This window comes from Hydra viridissima, unplaced genomic scaffold, assembly GCF_058129835.1.
Source record: "Hydra viridissima isolate aposymbiotic clone 2 unplaced genomic scaffold, HvirCarnegie_v1 scaffold_1, whole genome shotgun sequence".
In the NCBI taxonomy this organism is placed as follows: domain Eukaryota; kingdom Metazoa; phylum Cnidaria; class Hydrozoa; order Anthoathecata; family Hydridae; genus Hydra; species Hydra viridissima.
The window spans coordinates 8,396,264-8,413,552 of record NW_028324300.1 but is presented as its reverse complement, the minus strand read 5'-3'; the positions used below and the strand labels follow the sequence as shown (position 1 = coordinate 8,413,552).

Sequence of the window (17,289 nt, the reverse complement as noted above, 5' to 3'; positions counted from 1 at the left end):
ACTCTCGGCAAATTTCCTTTTCTTATAGCGTTAATGAGTTCTTCTGAAGTAAATCAAAGGTTCTTTAAAGAAGAGAAGATGAAGAATCAGATACAGTTCCTCGAGGTGCTTTATTGAAATAGAAAGTTCAACTTAGTTTCAGCCTTTTGACGAATTAATTGATTAGCGTCTTAAAGTTTTTTAACATAAAAGTTATAGCAACGTTGGTAGTGAACAAGTTTGCATCCCGATAACAAAGAGTCTTAACATTTATTTTTTTGGGGTTTTAGTTAAGGCATGATATCAAAGAAAAAGATTTTTTTTATCAGGTAGACTGTTCATTAATGACTTTTTAACGTAATTTTTTAATAAATAGGCTTGTTGAAGCATTAACCATTGGCTGTTCCATCTCGTTGTACAGCCTTTTTTTAAAAAAACTTCAGTTTCCATTTCTTGAACAAAGGTTCTTAACACTAGGGACACGAGACCCGAACTCTGATCCGGGTAGTTGTTTCGGGTATTACCATAGGTGTAGAGTTTTAATTTCCCCGGAGGGGCATAAACTATTTTGTAGGAGTTGAAAATCTATAATAAGAAATAAAAAGTTGTTTCAATGGGCATAAAAATGTAATCAATTTTCTCAAATAAAATGTGTTCATGCGTATGGAGTCACGCATTATAAACTCATCGATCAAATGATCAAGAGTGTAGGCAATATCGCGATGGCAATTTAAAATAGCGAGATGATTCCATAACTCATGAGACATTGTAGAACGTAAATAAGTCTTTAGCCTACGAAGACAAGAAAAAGAGCGCTCACACGTACATGAGGTGACAGGCATACATAGTAAAGTTTTTACCAGCTTCCCAAACTCGGGAATCAGTGGATTTAATTGAAAAAGAACACCATCATGGTCTACAAGCTCATTCAAAACTGATTCAAAATCAATTAGTTGAATATTCTTGAATTTTGCGTGATCCAAAAATATGTCGCGATAGAGTTGTAGCCTTCTATAATCTTCAAAGTTATCTTTGTAAAAAGCCCCAACGAATCCAACTTCCAAGCACTGATCAATGAGAAATATTTCTACATTTGTTAAATGCTTAGTGGTCTCAGTCGGTTCGAAACGGGTCTCAAGTTCCGTTATTACACAATCCAGAGATGCATAGAAAAGCTGGCGGTAGTGGTCCTCTGGAGTCGTATCAAAGTATGGAACTCAACTTTCAGTAAATTTTGATGTAATTTTACGTTTCCGTGGCATCTCTGGTTTGTGAAGTAAACTACATTCTGCTGCTACAACGGCTGCATCCCATAAGACTTTGAAGCGAGTATCACCCCGGGCTTCTTTTAACACCTCCTTGCGCGTGTTAATGGTATTTCTTGCTTTGCAAAAAATAAGCTGCATGCCTAAAATGATTTTCAATCAACGTTTAGCATTATAATTTGCTTAAAATAAATTGGCCCTGACAACTTTGAATTAACAGGCTAAATTGACACAAAGCGTCCATCAAACAGTTTAACAAAGTTACGCTCTTGATGTTCCCGGTTTGGTAAAATCCCATAAAAAGCTCCTCAATTTTAAATTTTTCGTTAACACACCGAATGCAGATCGAAACTTGTTCTTTCGCGGACATATCCATTGTTTCATCGGCCATCAAACTACAGAATTGTGATTCCCTTATACTTTCGCATACTTACGAAGCTTTGCATGAGCAAAGTCTTGTAGGATTTTGTTTTCAATTTCAGGAGAGAGCCACTTTTGCTTTTCAGGACGATTCAACCATTTCTTCATTTCCAGAGAATCGTCTGCTCGTAGTTTGAGTAGCATGCGAAAGTTTGAATTATTTTCAACCTTTCCACGAATGGCAAGGCCTTGAGTCCCCTAACACATTAAGAAGAAACATTTAGTTATCCAGTAAATAAATTCTTAAACAAAATTGAGGAATAATTCCTCAATTTTGTTTAAGAATTTATTTACCAAATAAAGAAGTGTTGTAAATATTTTTGATAAAGCCGTACGATTATCCATCATTTTTTTATTTTGGTGATAATTAAGCTGTTGGATAACGGTCAATTCCAGTGTTACTGAGATGATCATACTAACAGACGCCCTACGGAGTGCAGATCGCTCGTGAGAAAATTGGAAGAAAGCGTTACAAAAATTTGTAACGCTTTCTTCCAATTAGAAAATCCGTTTAAAATAAAAGTTTCGTACGAATCTTTTTCTCTTGAACTACGAGGTAAAGGCATTTTCATTTGGGTAGCTTTGATGCAGGTTTATTTTTTAAATATTTTTGAAAGCTCGGTGAATTTTTCCGGGTGGGGCAAAGCCCCAGCGACAAATTTCCGGATGGGGCTCGAGCCCCCGAGCCCCAGCGCGTTCTACGCCTATGGGTATTACCCGAATTTAAATATTCGGGTAATTACCCAAAACAGTTCAACGCAATTCACTTATCACATTGAATTACAAATAACAAAAAAAAAATCGAAATATTAATATTTGTACTAAAAGAGTTCAAGTTTCAGGATTAGCAAAAAATTAAAAGTAGCTTGGGCATTTTAAATCTGAAATTTCATCCAGTAATTTACTGTTCTCTTTCATGAAAAATTTCCATACTTTTGAATGTTTGGTCATCTGAAAAAAAAGAATAAATATAGAAAAAGAAAAAAAAAAAAAATAAATACATTATCCGAATTTTTTAAAAAATTACCCGACTAGCGGGTAGCTCCGTATTTGGGGTAGTCCCGATAATCCCGTATTAAAATTAGGTGGCGTATTAAAACATACTACCCGATTTAATTACCTGACTAGTAAAAAAAGAGAGGGCCTTAACATTAAAAAAAATAATAAATATGAATGAAATAAGAAAATAGTAAAGAGAAGGCCTTAAAACATTTTGAGGCTTCTCTTTATTTTATAAAATAGTCATGAATAAATAAAAACCGTCAAAATAGGCATAAATAAAAATATAAAAACATTTATACATATATAAATATATTAGGGCGTCCCAGCTGCTCCACAAAACTCAAAAATTTAGTCGTGGATAGCTGTTCAAGTTTTTGGCGTTTGGGCCTCAAAACAACGGCTCTTAATTTTTTTCTGCAATCTGATCACATATGAGTTAGCACAAGCGACATAAAGTTTGATACTGTGTAAAATATACATTTTTCGTAATAATATCTTATGAATATTTATTTTATCTTTGTTTAGTATTATTACTTAACTAACTTTGATTATTTTTCAGATTACTGATGATTAGTATATAATATAAATGTATCATAATGGAAACTAGACATAATGATCGATATATAAAAAGGATATTAGGGACCACTCCTGGTATCAACGACAAGAAAATCAAGGGATATAAACTATAATTCTTTGCCTACTTGCAACCCTTAAAGATTTAAACTTTAATGATGCATTATCTCTTACAATTGATAATGTCCTGAAGTATTATTTAAAGTCAAATATCTCTCCAATCAGTGCAAGAAACAACATTGGAAAAATAATTAATGAAGAATACAATGAGTTTATGAAGTTAATGAAATACAATGAAAATCGAAGACATTTGGATAACCCAGGAATCAAGATATTTATGTCAACATTAGATACTACCATGAAGTTTTATAAGAAATCTGTTCTCCAAGATATGGAAATTCAAAAACAACATAAAACAATAAAGGAAAAAGAATCCATCGATGCAGACATTGCTTTTATGCAAAGCATGATAACTGATAGGAAAGCATCTTATTCAGGAATTATCAAAACCCATTCAAAAGTTGTTGAGAAAATGCAGAAAAGAACCTATGATAAAGCTTTTCCCAAAAGAGACCATTCGATAATGTTTAAAGAAACTGATGAGTTTGAGTTAACCAGTAATTCTTGTGATGAATCAATTGGGGGGGGGGGGGGGACTGCTGGACCCAGCTCGGCCTGCTCTGAAGTTGAACGACGACACAAAAGGTAAATTAAATCTGGTGAACACATATTTGTTCCACATGATATTGGACAAATATGTGTTCACCAGATGACAAAGACAATCAACAGAGAGGCTGGCAAGTACCAGAATTGGCGACAAAATCCCGTTTTTGGATCGATTTCCACACAAAACGTCAAAATTTGGGCCAAATGTGGCCAAATTCGAAGCTTTCACCGACTCCTCTTGGATCCCTTGCTCATTTTTTGTTGTATCCTATCAGGCTGAGCAAAAAATGCCTAAGGGCATCAAGGAATTCACTGACAAATACAGAAATTTGCGACAAATGCACAGAAATGCTTAGAATTTGCTTGTAATGTCAATTCTGTGATTATTTCGTATGTATGAGGAATAATATTAGTTATATTAAGATCAATTCATTCGTACATTTGATGATATCTGTCTGCAGAGGAGATGTTTCAAAAATAAATTTAAGTTCCAGTTCAGCCCATCGATATCGAACATCAGTACTGCCCCATATCAGCCAACAAATAAAAGACAAATGCACTGTAAAAAGTAAGGGTTCTTATCGGTTCTTTAAGGAACTTTTCAGTTCTTAATGTTGCTCTTCGGTTCTTCAGAGAACTTACGGGTTCTTATTGCTGCATTTTGGTTCTTAAAAGAACCTTCGGGTTCTTAAGATGCTTAAACGGTTTTTCCAAGAACCTTCAGGTTTTTAACAATGCTTTAAAGGTTCTGTGAACAATTTACTCGATCCAAAAATTGCTAAAAGGTTCTTTAAAAAACTCACGTGTTCTTATCCTTATAATTCGGTTATTTTTTCAGCACTTGTAAGTATTTTTTAATTATTATTTTTTCAATCTCTCTTTGCATGGTTCAAATGTATGTGCTAGTCAGCTGATTATAAATTTCATAGCCTACAAAAAATTCTTTGCTTTTTTGAATTTTGTTACGTAATCTAATGGGTAACTGTAAGTACCTATTAGATTACCTAACAAAATAGAATTTCAGGCCGTACTTTGAACTTGTTTTGATCAATTAGATTACTATACTTTAGTATAGTAACCTAAGTGATCAAATAATATATAGTATTATACTATACTAAGTATAGTAACCTAAAAGTTCAGTGTATGGCCTGAATATCTTGTGATCTATTTGGTTATAATCTCTTTTCTGACCTATACTATTTACTATAGTATAGGTCAGAAAAAGATTACCTTATGGTTTAGGTAACCTTATACAAATTATTAGGTAACCTAAAAAAAAAATTACAGAAAAATTTAAATTTATTTCAAATAAGAAAAAGTAATGGAAAATGGAACCTATTGTTCTTATTAAATAGGCTGTTGACTTTTTGTTTATTAGTTATTATTAAAAAAATTTATGTTGCAGAAAAATTAGTATAATATATATATAATTAGTAAAATAAAAAAGTTAGTGTAATATATATATATACATATATATATATATATATATATATATATATATATATATATATATATATATATATATATATATATATATATATATATATATAACTCATTTAAAAAATAATTATAATACTCATTTACTGTTTTGTTTATAAATGGCTTCAGCAATATCCATTAAATTTGTTTTTTTCATTCGTAGCAATTTTCATGGCTACTAATGATGTTCCAATACCATTCTTTAACTGGACAGTTAATGACACTTGTAACTATTTGGACACAGTAGACCTAAGTGTTTTGAAACCAAAGTTTGTTGGTTAGTATTTAATAATTATTCTACTGTATTTTTTAGATTAATTTTTGAAATGTTGAGTATTTCAAGTTTCATCTGCTCTTTTTGTCAAGTTAAAAAGTTTATTTTAAGTAAATATTTGACTCACCTTCAGATATGCCACGAAGCTGAAGCTAATTTTACTGTAGCTTGTGGGCTTGATGGTTGTCCCTGTACATATAACACAATAAAAGGTTTAAGACAACACATGCGAATAAAACACAATCAAATATATTATGCTGACAGAAACAAGACAAATGTTGATGAAAGTTTGCATTCATCTGTTAATGAAAACTTAGAATTACTCAATTGTAATTTTGACAATGAACTAGCAAGTTCAACACTCAATCAACCATTTAACAGAGATATTAATGATTTTGTTCTTAAACTGCAAAAACATTTTGCAATGTTTGTGAATGGTTTGGGGCAAAAACATTCTATTCCAACAATTGTTCAGCTTAAAATTAGTAATGAAGTTCATGCATTAATTAATTACTTTTCTTCTAATTATGTGGATTGTCTAAAAAACTACTTGAGTAAAGCTGGTTTTACTCTTGATCCTAATCATGATCTTGTAGAAATATTAGAAAGTGAAGCTTTGTTAGACAAAGCCTTTTCAGTTGTTAGTTCTGAAGCAAAAATTTTGACTTATTGTAAATCAAATTTAGGTTTTGTTGCTCCATTGCAAATTGAAATACAAGCCGGTGATGATAAACAGATAATTAATGATAGAAAAAATGATAATGGAAATAGTTCAACCAGCATTACACAAATTATTGCAGACAAATCACCAACTATTAACAGTACCGGATGCTTAAATAATCAAAAGAAATTTTTTCAATATATTCCTATCTTAGAAGTAATTAAAAAGTTTGTTCAACATAAGGATATTTGGGCTTCTATTCATAGAGCAAATGAGAATGAGGACCAAGCTAGTGATTTGCTATGCTCATACGCAGATGGTAACATTTTTCACAAACATGCTGTGTTTTGTAAGAAGAAGCATGCATTGCGTATTCATATGTATATAGATGAGTTTGAGGTGTGTAACCCAATTGGATCACACCGCTCCACACATAAGCTTTGTGCATTTTATTTTTTTATAGGTAATTTAGAATATAAGTATCACTCTCAATTAAAGTATATACACCTGTGTCTTTTAGTTAAAGAAAAATATATAAAACAATCAAAAACATATGCAGAAATATTAAAACCTTTAATATCAGACTTGATTGAATTGTGTTTAAATGGCATTGCACTATGTATTGATGGTGAGAATTTACAATTGTATGGTGCACTTGCAACTATATCAGCTGATAACTTGTCAGCTCATGCACTTGCTGGATTTAGATGTGCTTTTAATTCTGGACACATTTGTCGCTATTGTATGTTACGGTATGAAGATAAAGAAAAACTTCTGCAAGAAACTGTTTTAACATTAAGAACTGAAACTCTTCACAAATATCATTTGCAAGGTATCAATGCTGGAATAAGTGGACATGTATATGGAGTTGTCAAGAGATGTCCGTTTTTAGACCTGTCATATTTTAAGTTAACTGAATCATTTCCTCCAGATTTAATGCATGATTTACATGGGGGAATTATTCCTTTGATCCTAAAATTGTTAATAAGTAATTTACATTGTGATGGAATTGTAACTGTTTCTCAGCTTAATTATGAGATTGAAAACTTTAAATTTCTAAAAAATGATAAAAAAAAATAAACCAATTGCTATTCCGTTGACAGTACCAACTGGTACAGGAAATATTGTTGGCAGCGCATCTGAAAAATTTAGTCTTTTTTATTTTTTAACATATTTGATTGGGGATCAAGTTCCTATAAATAATAAGCATTGGAAACTGTATCTATTATTACGTGATATTGTAGATTATTTGATGTGTTACAAAATCTCCAGGACTGTTTTGTCGTACTTGCAGCTGCTTGTAGAATCGTTTGTCCAAACATTTGTTGAAGTATTTCCAGGAAAGCTGACACCAAAATTGCATTTTTTGTTGCATTATCCTCGTTTAATTAAAGATTATGGTCCTCTTCGTTATTTGTGGTGCATGCGCTTTGAAGCAAAGCATCAATATTTCAAAAAACTGGCAGGTGCAGTCAAAAATTTTAGAAACATAGCGTATATCTTAGCAAAACGTCACCAACTTCATCAATGCTGGGAGTTGGAAGCTTCCAACTTCTTGAAGGAAACCACAGAGAGTTCAGGAGAATGTTCAATTTATTTTAATAATCTCCCAGAATGTCATCGCTCCAAAATTATTTGTTTTTTTGAAGTTTCAGATTTCAGTGATTCAGAGATTTTATGGAAGTGCAATATACTTACCATTGACTCTGTTAAGTATAAGATTCATGATGTTGTGTTGGTTGGAACACTGCATGGAGAAAACATTCCTCTTTTTTTTAGGATTATGTACATTTATAAATTAAGAGAAAGTTGGTTTTTTATCGGAAAAGTACTTATTTGTGAACAGTTTTCTGAGCATTTGCATGCATATTCCGTTAAAGAAGATATAGAATTATCTGTGTGTCAACCATGTAACATTATTGACCCTCAGTTACTAAATTCGTATATTTTAGCTGACGGAAAAATGTATATCTCTTTAAAGTATAAATGTTTCTAAGTTAAAAAGTTGTCTTAAATATTAAACATATTTAATGAAAAATCATTAAATATGTTTTGGAAAAATGTTAATTTTTTATAATGATTTTCATAATTTTAATTATTCTTTATCATTGAAAACTAAATTTTTTTTTGAATTATTAACAATTGGGATTATAAAATACAGTTTGATTTTCTAATAAACTTGATTTTAATAGCTGCTAATATTGACGGAGAAACTCTAGAAGGACTTACAGAATCGATGGTAGGTGAAGTATGCAAAGATGACTTCAGACTAAGAGTAAAACTTTTGAAAGCAATAGCAAAATTAAAAGAGCCAAGGTATTGTAATTTAAACATAAATTCATAATGTATGATTTAATCAAGAATAGGCTCAATCCTTTTTTGTGTTATCTGCACACTGTGTATGATTATTTGTTAATTATAGAATTTTATCAAATTCCTAGTACATCAGATGTTATTGTAAATCTTGGTGTCAACAAACAAAGTGATGGCACCAATGTTGTTGTTGCAGTCAGTAATGACAGGCTGTCATCCTTTGGTAACTGGCCTATCAGGTATCCTCTTCCATCATTTCCGAGACGAGTTCAAGATGCATTAAACAAAGAGGATAAAACAATAATTTGTGCTGCACGCACATGTCTCCGTACACAACTTATACAGTCATTATTTGAGGATATTACCTCAAAATACACATGGTGAGAAAATTATGTTCTAAATATTACTGTTTTATTTTGTGAGAAATATTTGCATTTACTATTGTTGGTAAAGTTTGACTAAACTTGGTGTAGGTTGTTGTTTTGAGATATAATGTTATTACAATTTGAGACAGTGCTGAATTGCTCATAATTTTGTTTATTTATAATATTTTTTAATCATTTATAATATTTAGGTACCCAAACAGCATGCAATATTCAGGAGTAATTGGTGCTTTATGTGCAAGGTTTAATTACTTGTGTGATTACACGATGCCAGGTTGCAGAAAAAATGGTTCATCTAGTGTAAGTTTCTTGAATTTTTAAAGTTTCTACATATTTTATTTGTAAAAGAGTTAAACGATTGATTTATTTTAAAGTACAGCCTAAGTAACTTGAAAAAATTGGATAATAATATTACATAATACATAATAGTTGGTAAAAATAAAATTTGTTTTTGATTTTATTGCACATTATTATTTTGCAGTAATATTTTAAATGTATTTAGTCAATACTGCTAGAAAGTTTAAAAAATAAATTTAAAAAAGAACGAATACCATTGGTTAACAATGAAGATGTACTTTTGGCAAAGGAAAAATTTGGCAGAAAAGGATATGGAAAAAAACACAAACTTGTTGAAGACAGCAAAATAGTTGAAGAAATTGAAAATACACCCAGGCAAATTCGAGTAACAATATGAATTCATTTGCATATATTTTACTTTATTTTGTTAAAACTGTTGCTTAATTTAAATTAGTTGCAATTAAAAGGTAATACAGTAGTGTTTTTTTCAGAATTCATTTCATATAATAGCATGGTTTTAAAGAATATTTATATATAACTTATTTGCTTCATATATTTTGTTTCTTTCCTATTCTAAATGGCAATAAAAAACTAGACAATCAAGTTAAACAAAAATTAAACTAAATTTAATAGCAACTATAATTGCATATTAGGGTATATAATATTAGGGTGTAAATGTGTTGAAACCCATTTTTTACTGCTAAAGTTATAATGTTAAAGTTTTACTTTATTTTGTCTTATTTTTTATGAAACATGAACATTTTCAAGTATTAAGCTCCCTATTTATCCCCAAGTTGTACATTGTGAATAAGATTGTTTTTAAAAAATTAAACTTTTGAATTACTGCAACCTATTGTATTTTCAAGGTACCCACAAAATTTTTTTTTTTTTCTCTGTGAATATAAAAAAAAAAAAATAACCCTGATTTTGTTTATTTGTATCTTATTTTTTATTTATTTTTGTTATAAATAAAATTGTAATTCCTAGTATAATAAATTAAGTTCATTTTTTATATTTTCTAAGTAAAAGTAATTTCCTTCACTGTTGTTTAATCTCCATAGCACTTTCCACTAATGGAGGATGAATTTGAAGATGACGTTAGTACAATGCTTTTGTTAGATGAAATGCTACACGAATCTTCAAAGATGAGTCCAAATTATGAAATGATGTTAGATAGACAAAAAAGAACTTGCACGCATAGAACAAAAGATATACAAAATAAGTCTACCATTGACATAATGGCTGCATATCCTTGGATGAGTCTACCAAAACTGGTATCTTTATTTTACTTTTGCTGTAAGTTACTCTACATAAGGCTTTGGTGTTAAATTTAGTTTAATTCTCTCCCCCACCCCCACCCACCCCCACCCCCACCCCTGGAGACGGCACTGACTACATTAATAATAAAAATTTTTTTAACCTTTATATTTTTAGGTTGTTTTTAGATTTATAGTATGTAACAATATTTTTTTTAAAAGTTATTGCTTGTTGAATGTCTATCTTCAAATACTGTTATAGTTTTTTACAAATTATAGATTTTGGCTGAAGTCAAGATTCAATTTAATAAAGACTTGGATAGAGAGCTCCGTGTATCATTAACACGTATTGCAAGTAGGGTGTTGGATATTGTTGGCAAGAAGCAAGATCAGTTGCTTTCAAGTATTCTTACTACAATAGAAGGCGAGAAAGATGAAGTAAAAAAGAAAGGTTTAGTTTTTTTACCAAATCTAATGTACCCAAATTATGCACTGTAAACATTCATATATCAAGATTGTGTGTGTGTGTGTGTGTGTGTGTGTGTGTGTGTGTGTGTGTGTGTGTGTGTGTGTGTGTGTGTGTGTGTGTGTGTGTGTGTGTGTGTGTGTGTGTGTGTGTGTGTGTGTGTGTGTGTGTGTGTGTGTGTGTGTGTGTGTGTGTGTGTGTGTGTGTGTGTGTGTGTGTGTGTGTGTGTGTGTGTGTGTGTGTGTGTGTGTGTGTGTGTGTGTGTGTGTGTGTGTGTGTGTGTGTGTGTGTGTGTGTGTGTGTGTGTGTGTGTGTGTGTGTGTGTGTGTGTGTGTGTGTGTGTGTGTGTGTGTGTGTGTGTGTGTGTGTGTGTGTGTGTGTGTGTGTGTGTGTGTGTGTGTGTGTGTGTGTGTGTGTGTGTGTGTGTGTGTGTGTGTGTGTGTGTGTGTGTGTGTGTGTGTGTGTGTGTGTGTGTGTGTGTGTGTGTGTGTGTGTGTGTGTGTGTGTGTGTGTGTGTGTGTGTGTGTGTGTGTGTGTGTGTGTGTGTGTGTGTGTGTGTGTGTGTGTGTGTGTGTGTGTGTGTGTGTGTGTGTGTGTGTGTGTGTGTGTGTGTGTGTGTGTGTGTGTGTGTGTGTGTGTGTGTGTGTGTGTGTGTGTGTGTGTGTGTGTGTGTGTGTGTGTGTGTGTGTGTGTGTGTGTGTGTGTGTGTGTGTGTGTGTGTGTGTGTGTGTGTGTGTGTGTGTGTGTGTGTGTGTGTGTGTGTGTGTGTGTGTGTGTGTGTGTGTGTGTGTGTGTGTGTGTGTGTGTGTGTGTGTGTGTGTGTGTGTGTGTGTGTGTGTGTGTGTGTGTGTGTGTGTGTGTGTGTGTGTGTGTGTGTGTGTGTGTGTGTGTGTGTGTGTGTGTGTGTGTGTGTGTGTGTGTGTGTGTGTGTGTGTGTGTGTGTGTGTGTGTGTGTGTGTGTGTGTGTGTGTGTGTGTGTGTGTGTGTGTGTGTGTGTGTGTGTGTGTGTGTGTGTGTGTGTGTGTGTGTGTGTGTGTGTGTGTGTGTGTGTGTGTGTGTGTGTGTGTGTGTGTGTGTGTGTGTGTGTGTGTGTGTGTGTGTGTGTGTGTGTGTGTGTGTGTGTGTGTGTGTGTGTGTGTGTGTGTGTGTGTGTGTGTGTGTGTGTGTGTGTGTGTGTGTGTGTGTGTGTGTGTGTGTGTGTGTGTGTGTGTGTGTGTGTGTGTGTGTGTGTGTGTGTGTGTGTGTGTGTGTGTGTGTGTGTGTGTGTGTGTGTGTGTGTGTGTGTGTGTGTGTGTGTGTGTGTGTGTGTGTGTGTGTGTGTGTGTGTGTGTGTGTGTGTGTGTGTGTGTGTGTGTGTGTGTGTGTGTGTGTGTGTGTGTGTGTGTGTGTGTGTGTGTGTGTGTGTGTGTGTGTGTGTGTGTGTGTGTGTGTGTGTGTGTGTGTGTGTGTGTGTGTGTGTGTGTGTGTGTGTGTGTGTGTGTGTGTGTGTGTGTGTGAAAGTCGGATAAATGCTGTTTATTTAGCATAAACAGTTTTTAGGCTCTAGATAAATAACAAAATAACGTCATTTTTTAAATATTTTATAGAAACATATATTTAAAATAATTACTCTACGTAAATAAATACTCTATGTGAATCATAAGGTATCCTTTTAACAAATATTTGTAGATATAAGTAAAAATATATAATCCGCGCCTTTTTTTTTAAATTTTAATTGTGTTTTTAGAAATGATGATGAATACTGCCGTTCTCATGCTTCCACGGTTATTCAAAGGAGATTGCAGCGACCATTTATTCGTTGCGGGTAAAATGCCAGTAGTGAATTCGCCAACCATTGTGTTTGACTTTGAACAAGAAAATATGGCAACATCTCCAAAAATTACGATTGTATTAGACTATGTCGAAGTCATGCGCGATGACTTCGGGATAGACAACGTTCTTGCTTTGGCATGTTTGATCGGAGTTCATTACCTGTATAATGCGAAATATCATCCAAAAATTTCAAACACGCTAAAATTTGTGCAACATGCATTAATTGGTTTGTCAAGTGAAAACGACGACATACCAATGCCTGTACGCCGTGTTACAAACCTGTTGATGAAATGAACTAAATTATTTTTGCTATAAATTTGATAGAAAAATTAGAAGATTTATTTACTAATTATTACATTATTATGTTAGATCTACGAAATATTTTAATAATAGTAACTCATTGTTTTTTTCATGAAAATAAATCTTAAAATGCTTTTCCCGAATAGTATTTTGACGCATCTTAAGCAATCTTTAAAAAGTGTTTTTCAATTGTGTCTAAAATAATCACAACAATATGCTAGGTTTAATAGAACCTTACAGGGCTTTAACAGTTTAGGCTGACGGGACACCCTAAAGGTTCTTCGCTAAAACTATATATAAGGTTTTAGCGAAGAACCGTCCATTAAGGTTCCACCAAGAACCCTTCTTAAGGGTTCTTACAAAGAACCTTAAAAAAAAGTTCTTATTAGAACTTTTAGGGTGCCTCGTCAGCCTAAACCATTAGAACCCTTAAAAGTTCTTCGGAGCATACCCTTGTTCGGAGAGTGTGGAATCCATCTCCAAAAATGGTGGTACATTGAGACAGAAAACTAATGGCTTCCCTGGACTACAAAGACACCTATAATCGTCTACCTGTTTGGAGTAAATGGAACTAAGCTTCTTGGTGTGCCAACCTTTCCAAGCTCAACCACAAAAGCTGATCTGAAACATGGTAACGTTGTCTCTGTTGCAACAAAAAATCTGCTTGTAGATTGGAAATGCGACAAAAACATCATAGGTATGGTCTTCAACACAACATCCTCGAATACAGGTTAGGCTTTAAAACAGCAATTATTTGTTAAATTTTGTGAAATGTTAATAATTTATCAAATTTCAAATCAACAAATCATTTTTGCACAAGCTCTAGGATTACAAATACTATGGAGGTTTTAGTAATGGACAATTGTAAGGCTATTAGGTTTAGCTTTATCAAAGAATTAATTAATTCACTCTTTACATCACAAGACATACTGCAGCACGTGTCTGCCTGCAGAAAGTACTAGACCGCCCCTTGTTGTGGTTTGCATGCCGCAGGCATGTAGGAGAAGTCATGCTTAGGGGCTGTTGTGATTCATTAAATATAGAGGCTTCATCTGGTCCAAACATGTAACTTTTTAAAAGGTAAGCCTAATGCTTTAACAACATCATTGAAAAAAAAGATTTTTTTAATTGATTAAATTGACTTGCTTTAACTAGTGGTAATGATTATAAATTATTGCAGATTCAAGAGCCACTACTTACAACTTCCACCAGTTAATAAAGCAAACTTTTACTATCCTGAACTTCCTAGAGCAACTGAAAAGGAACAAGAAAGCTTAACAAATTGCTTCCGTGAATTCCTAACGTTAGATTTTACTCGAGGGGATCACCAAGAACTTATTCAACTCAGCCTGTTATTAGTTACAAAAGGATCCGAACCTCAGAAGTATAGCATGAGCACCCTGGAGCTTTGCACAAAGCAAGATGGAGTGTAAAACTTCTGTTCACTATGAAAATAGTATTATTGTCCGGAAAGATAATTGAGCAGTTTCCCGATTCAGAAGTTGCAACCAAAAATCAAATCAAGAAATTAGAACGTTTCTGTATGTTTTCTGTAAGTGTCTACGTGCAATGGTGGATTAAATGCTCACTTGCAGCTGATGCCCCAGTCAACGAATTGATTTTAGTCAAGAAACTGAAACAGTTTGCACACCATGACTCTATAATTGCTGGCAAGGGAATAAAAGCTCTTAGCAGATATATTTGGTATATGAATGAAGAGCTTGTTCCATTGGCTCTTTTCTCACAAATGGTATCTGACAAAGACAAAGAGAGTATAAGGCTCCGGCTCCTCCAATTTGAAAGTGCTGGAAGTACTACAGATCGTGTTGGAGCATCCTTCGGAAAGCCTAACCTTAAACCAATTTCAGAGGAGATTAAGTCACTGAGTGATTTGATTGTCCCTGAATCAATGAGGTTTTTCCATATTGTGAATGGTCCCTATGAGTTTTTTCAAACACCAGCCAATAATGGACAAAACTGGACGACTTTCTTGAACTGAAGACAATTGTTCAAAGTCTTCAAGTAGTCAACGAGGCTGGTGAACGAGGAGTAAAGCTATGTCATGATTTCTTGATTGTAACAACGGACGAAGAAAGGTTCCAAGATGTACTCCAAGTAGTTAAAAGTTCGTGAAATAAAGTTCCAGATCAGCGGAAACTATCATCTTGTTCTCAAGAGAAGCCACAGTTCCTAGCACTGGATGATGATTGATGATTAAATACATAAATGACATTTCGATTTTTATAATAAACAATGAACATTGTACACGATATTACATCCTTCAATGGAAAATATTGCGTTTTTCATCCTTTAATTTGCATTTTAGTCTAAAAAGATGAAAATTCAATAATATAACGTAATCTTCAATTTGATTGTGGTGGCTCAATTTTTTGAAAATCATAAAAACACATATATTTCCGGTGTATATATGATGAAACACAGTTGCAAAATTTTGAACAGCAATTTTGCAAAAAGTTGGGGCGGCTGGGACGCCCTAATATATGTATATATGTAATGCCTTAAACAAGCATAAAATAGATAGAAATATGAAAATAAAATTTATACATACATGCATGCATGCATACATACATACATACATACATACATACATACATACATACATACATACATACATACATACATACATACATACATACATACATACATACATACATACATACATACATACATACATACATACATAATTGCAATAAACAACTGGACGTGCATTCAAACAGCAAATAATTTTATAGGAAGGATTTAAAATAGTCATAACTAAATTAATAAAAAGAAGACCTTAAAGTAGTCATAAAAAAGTTTTTAAAAAATATAAAACTATTTAACATATTTTGTTTTGAAAAAAAATACGAGATATTTTATTACCCGACTAGTGCGTAGTTCCGAATTACGGGTAGTTTCGATGACCCCGTAACAAAAACGTGTAGCGTATTAAATAGAAAAAGAAATTTTAAAAAAGACATTTTTACTTACTTTTATATTTAAAAAGTGATAGCACAATGTTTAAAAAAAAAATGCGAAGAATTGAGAATTAATTCCACCTATTCCATAAAAGTATTAATTTTTAGCTGATTAAAAACTATTACTTACATGGAGTAGGTGGAATTAATACTTACATAGAGTATTATTTCCACCCACTTCATGTAAGGATTAACTTTTAATTAGTTAGAAATTAATACTTACCTGAACTGGGTGGAACTAACAAATAGAAATAAATATAATATTAAAAGAATTGAAATAAAGTTAAACTTAAAAAAAGCAGTTAAAAAAAAAAAAAATGAACGAAAATATCCGATCGCGCGAAATTTTCGGTTCGAGGATCGGGTAATCTTTTTACTTGATTTCGGGTAATAAAATTACCCGATAATCGGGTAATACTACGGGTAATATTCGGGTAGCTTAAATTGGGTAGTACCCCATCCGAAGGTTTGGATATCGGGTAACTAAAGTTATTAAAATTACCCGTCTACGGATAAGCGCGGGTATTCGGGTCGGGTTTTCTCTACCTCCTTAACACCATGCAACTTTGATATGATTAATGATAAAACAAAACGTGTCTGCAAAATTTGGAAATCATCAATTTCAGAAAATAATTTTATCTGATCTGCTAATCCCAAATGCACTCTGTGATTTAAACATTTTGTTAAATATTAATTTGTGGATAAATTCATAAGACAACCAGTTCTTTTGGAAACAACCCAGTTTTTTTCAAATCATGTTGATATTCTCTTTGTATAAGTTTCATGTTTGATACTAACTAGTGAAGTGCACAACAATAGACCTTTAGATGACAGCAGTTTCTGTAAGATTTCCTGATGCGGCTCTGTTTTTTGAAAACTTTATTCAACTCTCGTTTTTTTTGTTGATATTTATATTTCTCTAACTTGTTGTTGTTTACAATTACTTAAACACTTTTGGTTAAGATAATTGCTTGATTAAGTCGTTACCTCAGTAGTTTTTATTTGATTGATTATGTCGTAACCTCAGTAGTTTTTATTTGATTTGTTACATAAACTAACTTTAACTGCATGTAACTCAAAATCGTAAAAAAAAAAAAAAAAAAAAAAAAAAAAAAAATTTCATGTTCATCAACTTTTTAAAATAAAATCATGAAATCCTTTTTTA

General features: G+C 32.7%; 1 protein-coding gene across 4 annotated transcripts; it reads left to right on the top strand.

Annotated features, from left to right (window-relative positions):
• The first annotated feature begins 3,226 nt into the window (after positions 1-3,226).
• LOC149893207 (uncharacterized) lies at positions 3,227-13,324 on the top strand. 4 transcript variants are annotated; one of them, XM_090099530.1, is made up of 9 exons: positions 3,227-4,473; positions 5,548-5,661; positions 8,512-8,635; positions 8,761-9,012; positions 9,207-9,315; positions 9,518-9,697; positions 10,374-10,586; positions 10,848-11,019; positions 12,761-13,324. In XM_090099530.1, the coding sequence occupies exons 1-9, from the start codon at positions 4,302-4,304 to the stop codon at positions 13,138-13,140; spliced, it is 1,716 nt and encodes a 571-aa protein (XP_089955656.1). In that variant the 5' UTR covers positions 3,227-4,301; the 3' UTR covers positions 13,141-13,324. The 4 variants fall into 4 exon arrangements, 3 of the variants coding, with proteins under 3 accessions (XP_089955656.1, XP_089955663.1, XP_089955669.1); XM_090099537.1 differs by having other exon boundaries at positions 3,227-4,748; XR_016456160.1 differs by lacking the exon at positions 12,761-13,324 and having other exon boundaries at positions 10,432-10,586; positions 10,848-11,018.
• The last annotated feature ends 3,965 nt before the right edge of the window (positions 13,325-17,289 follow it).

Bases quoted from the DNA above. Each gene is read 5' to 3' on its own strand.
- LOC149893207 (XM_090099530.1), top strand. From the start codon at position 4,302: ATGAGGAATAATATTAGTTATATTAAGATCAATTCATTCGTACATTTG. The intron at 9,013-9,206 runs GTGAGAAAATTA...TATAATATTTAG, and splicing joins ATTACCTCAAAATACACATG to GTACCCAAACAGCATGCAAT. The intron at 10,587-10,847 runs GTATCTTTATTT...TACAAATTATAG, and splicing joins GGATGAGTCTACCAAAACTG to ATTTTGGCTGAAGTCAAGAT.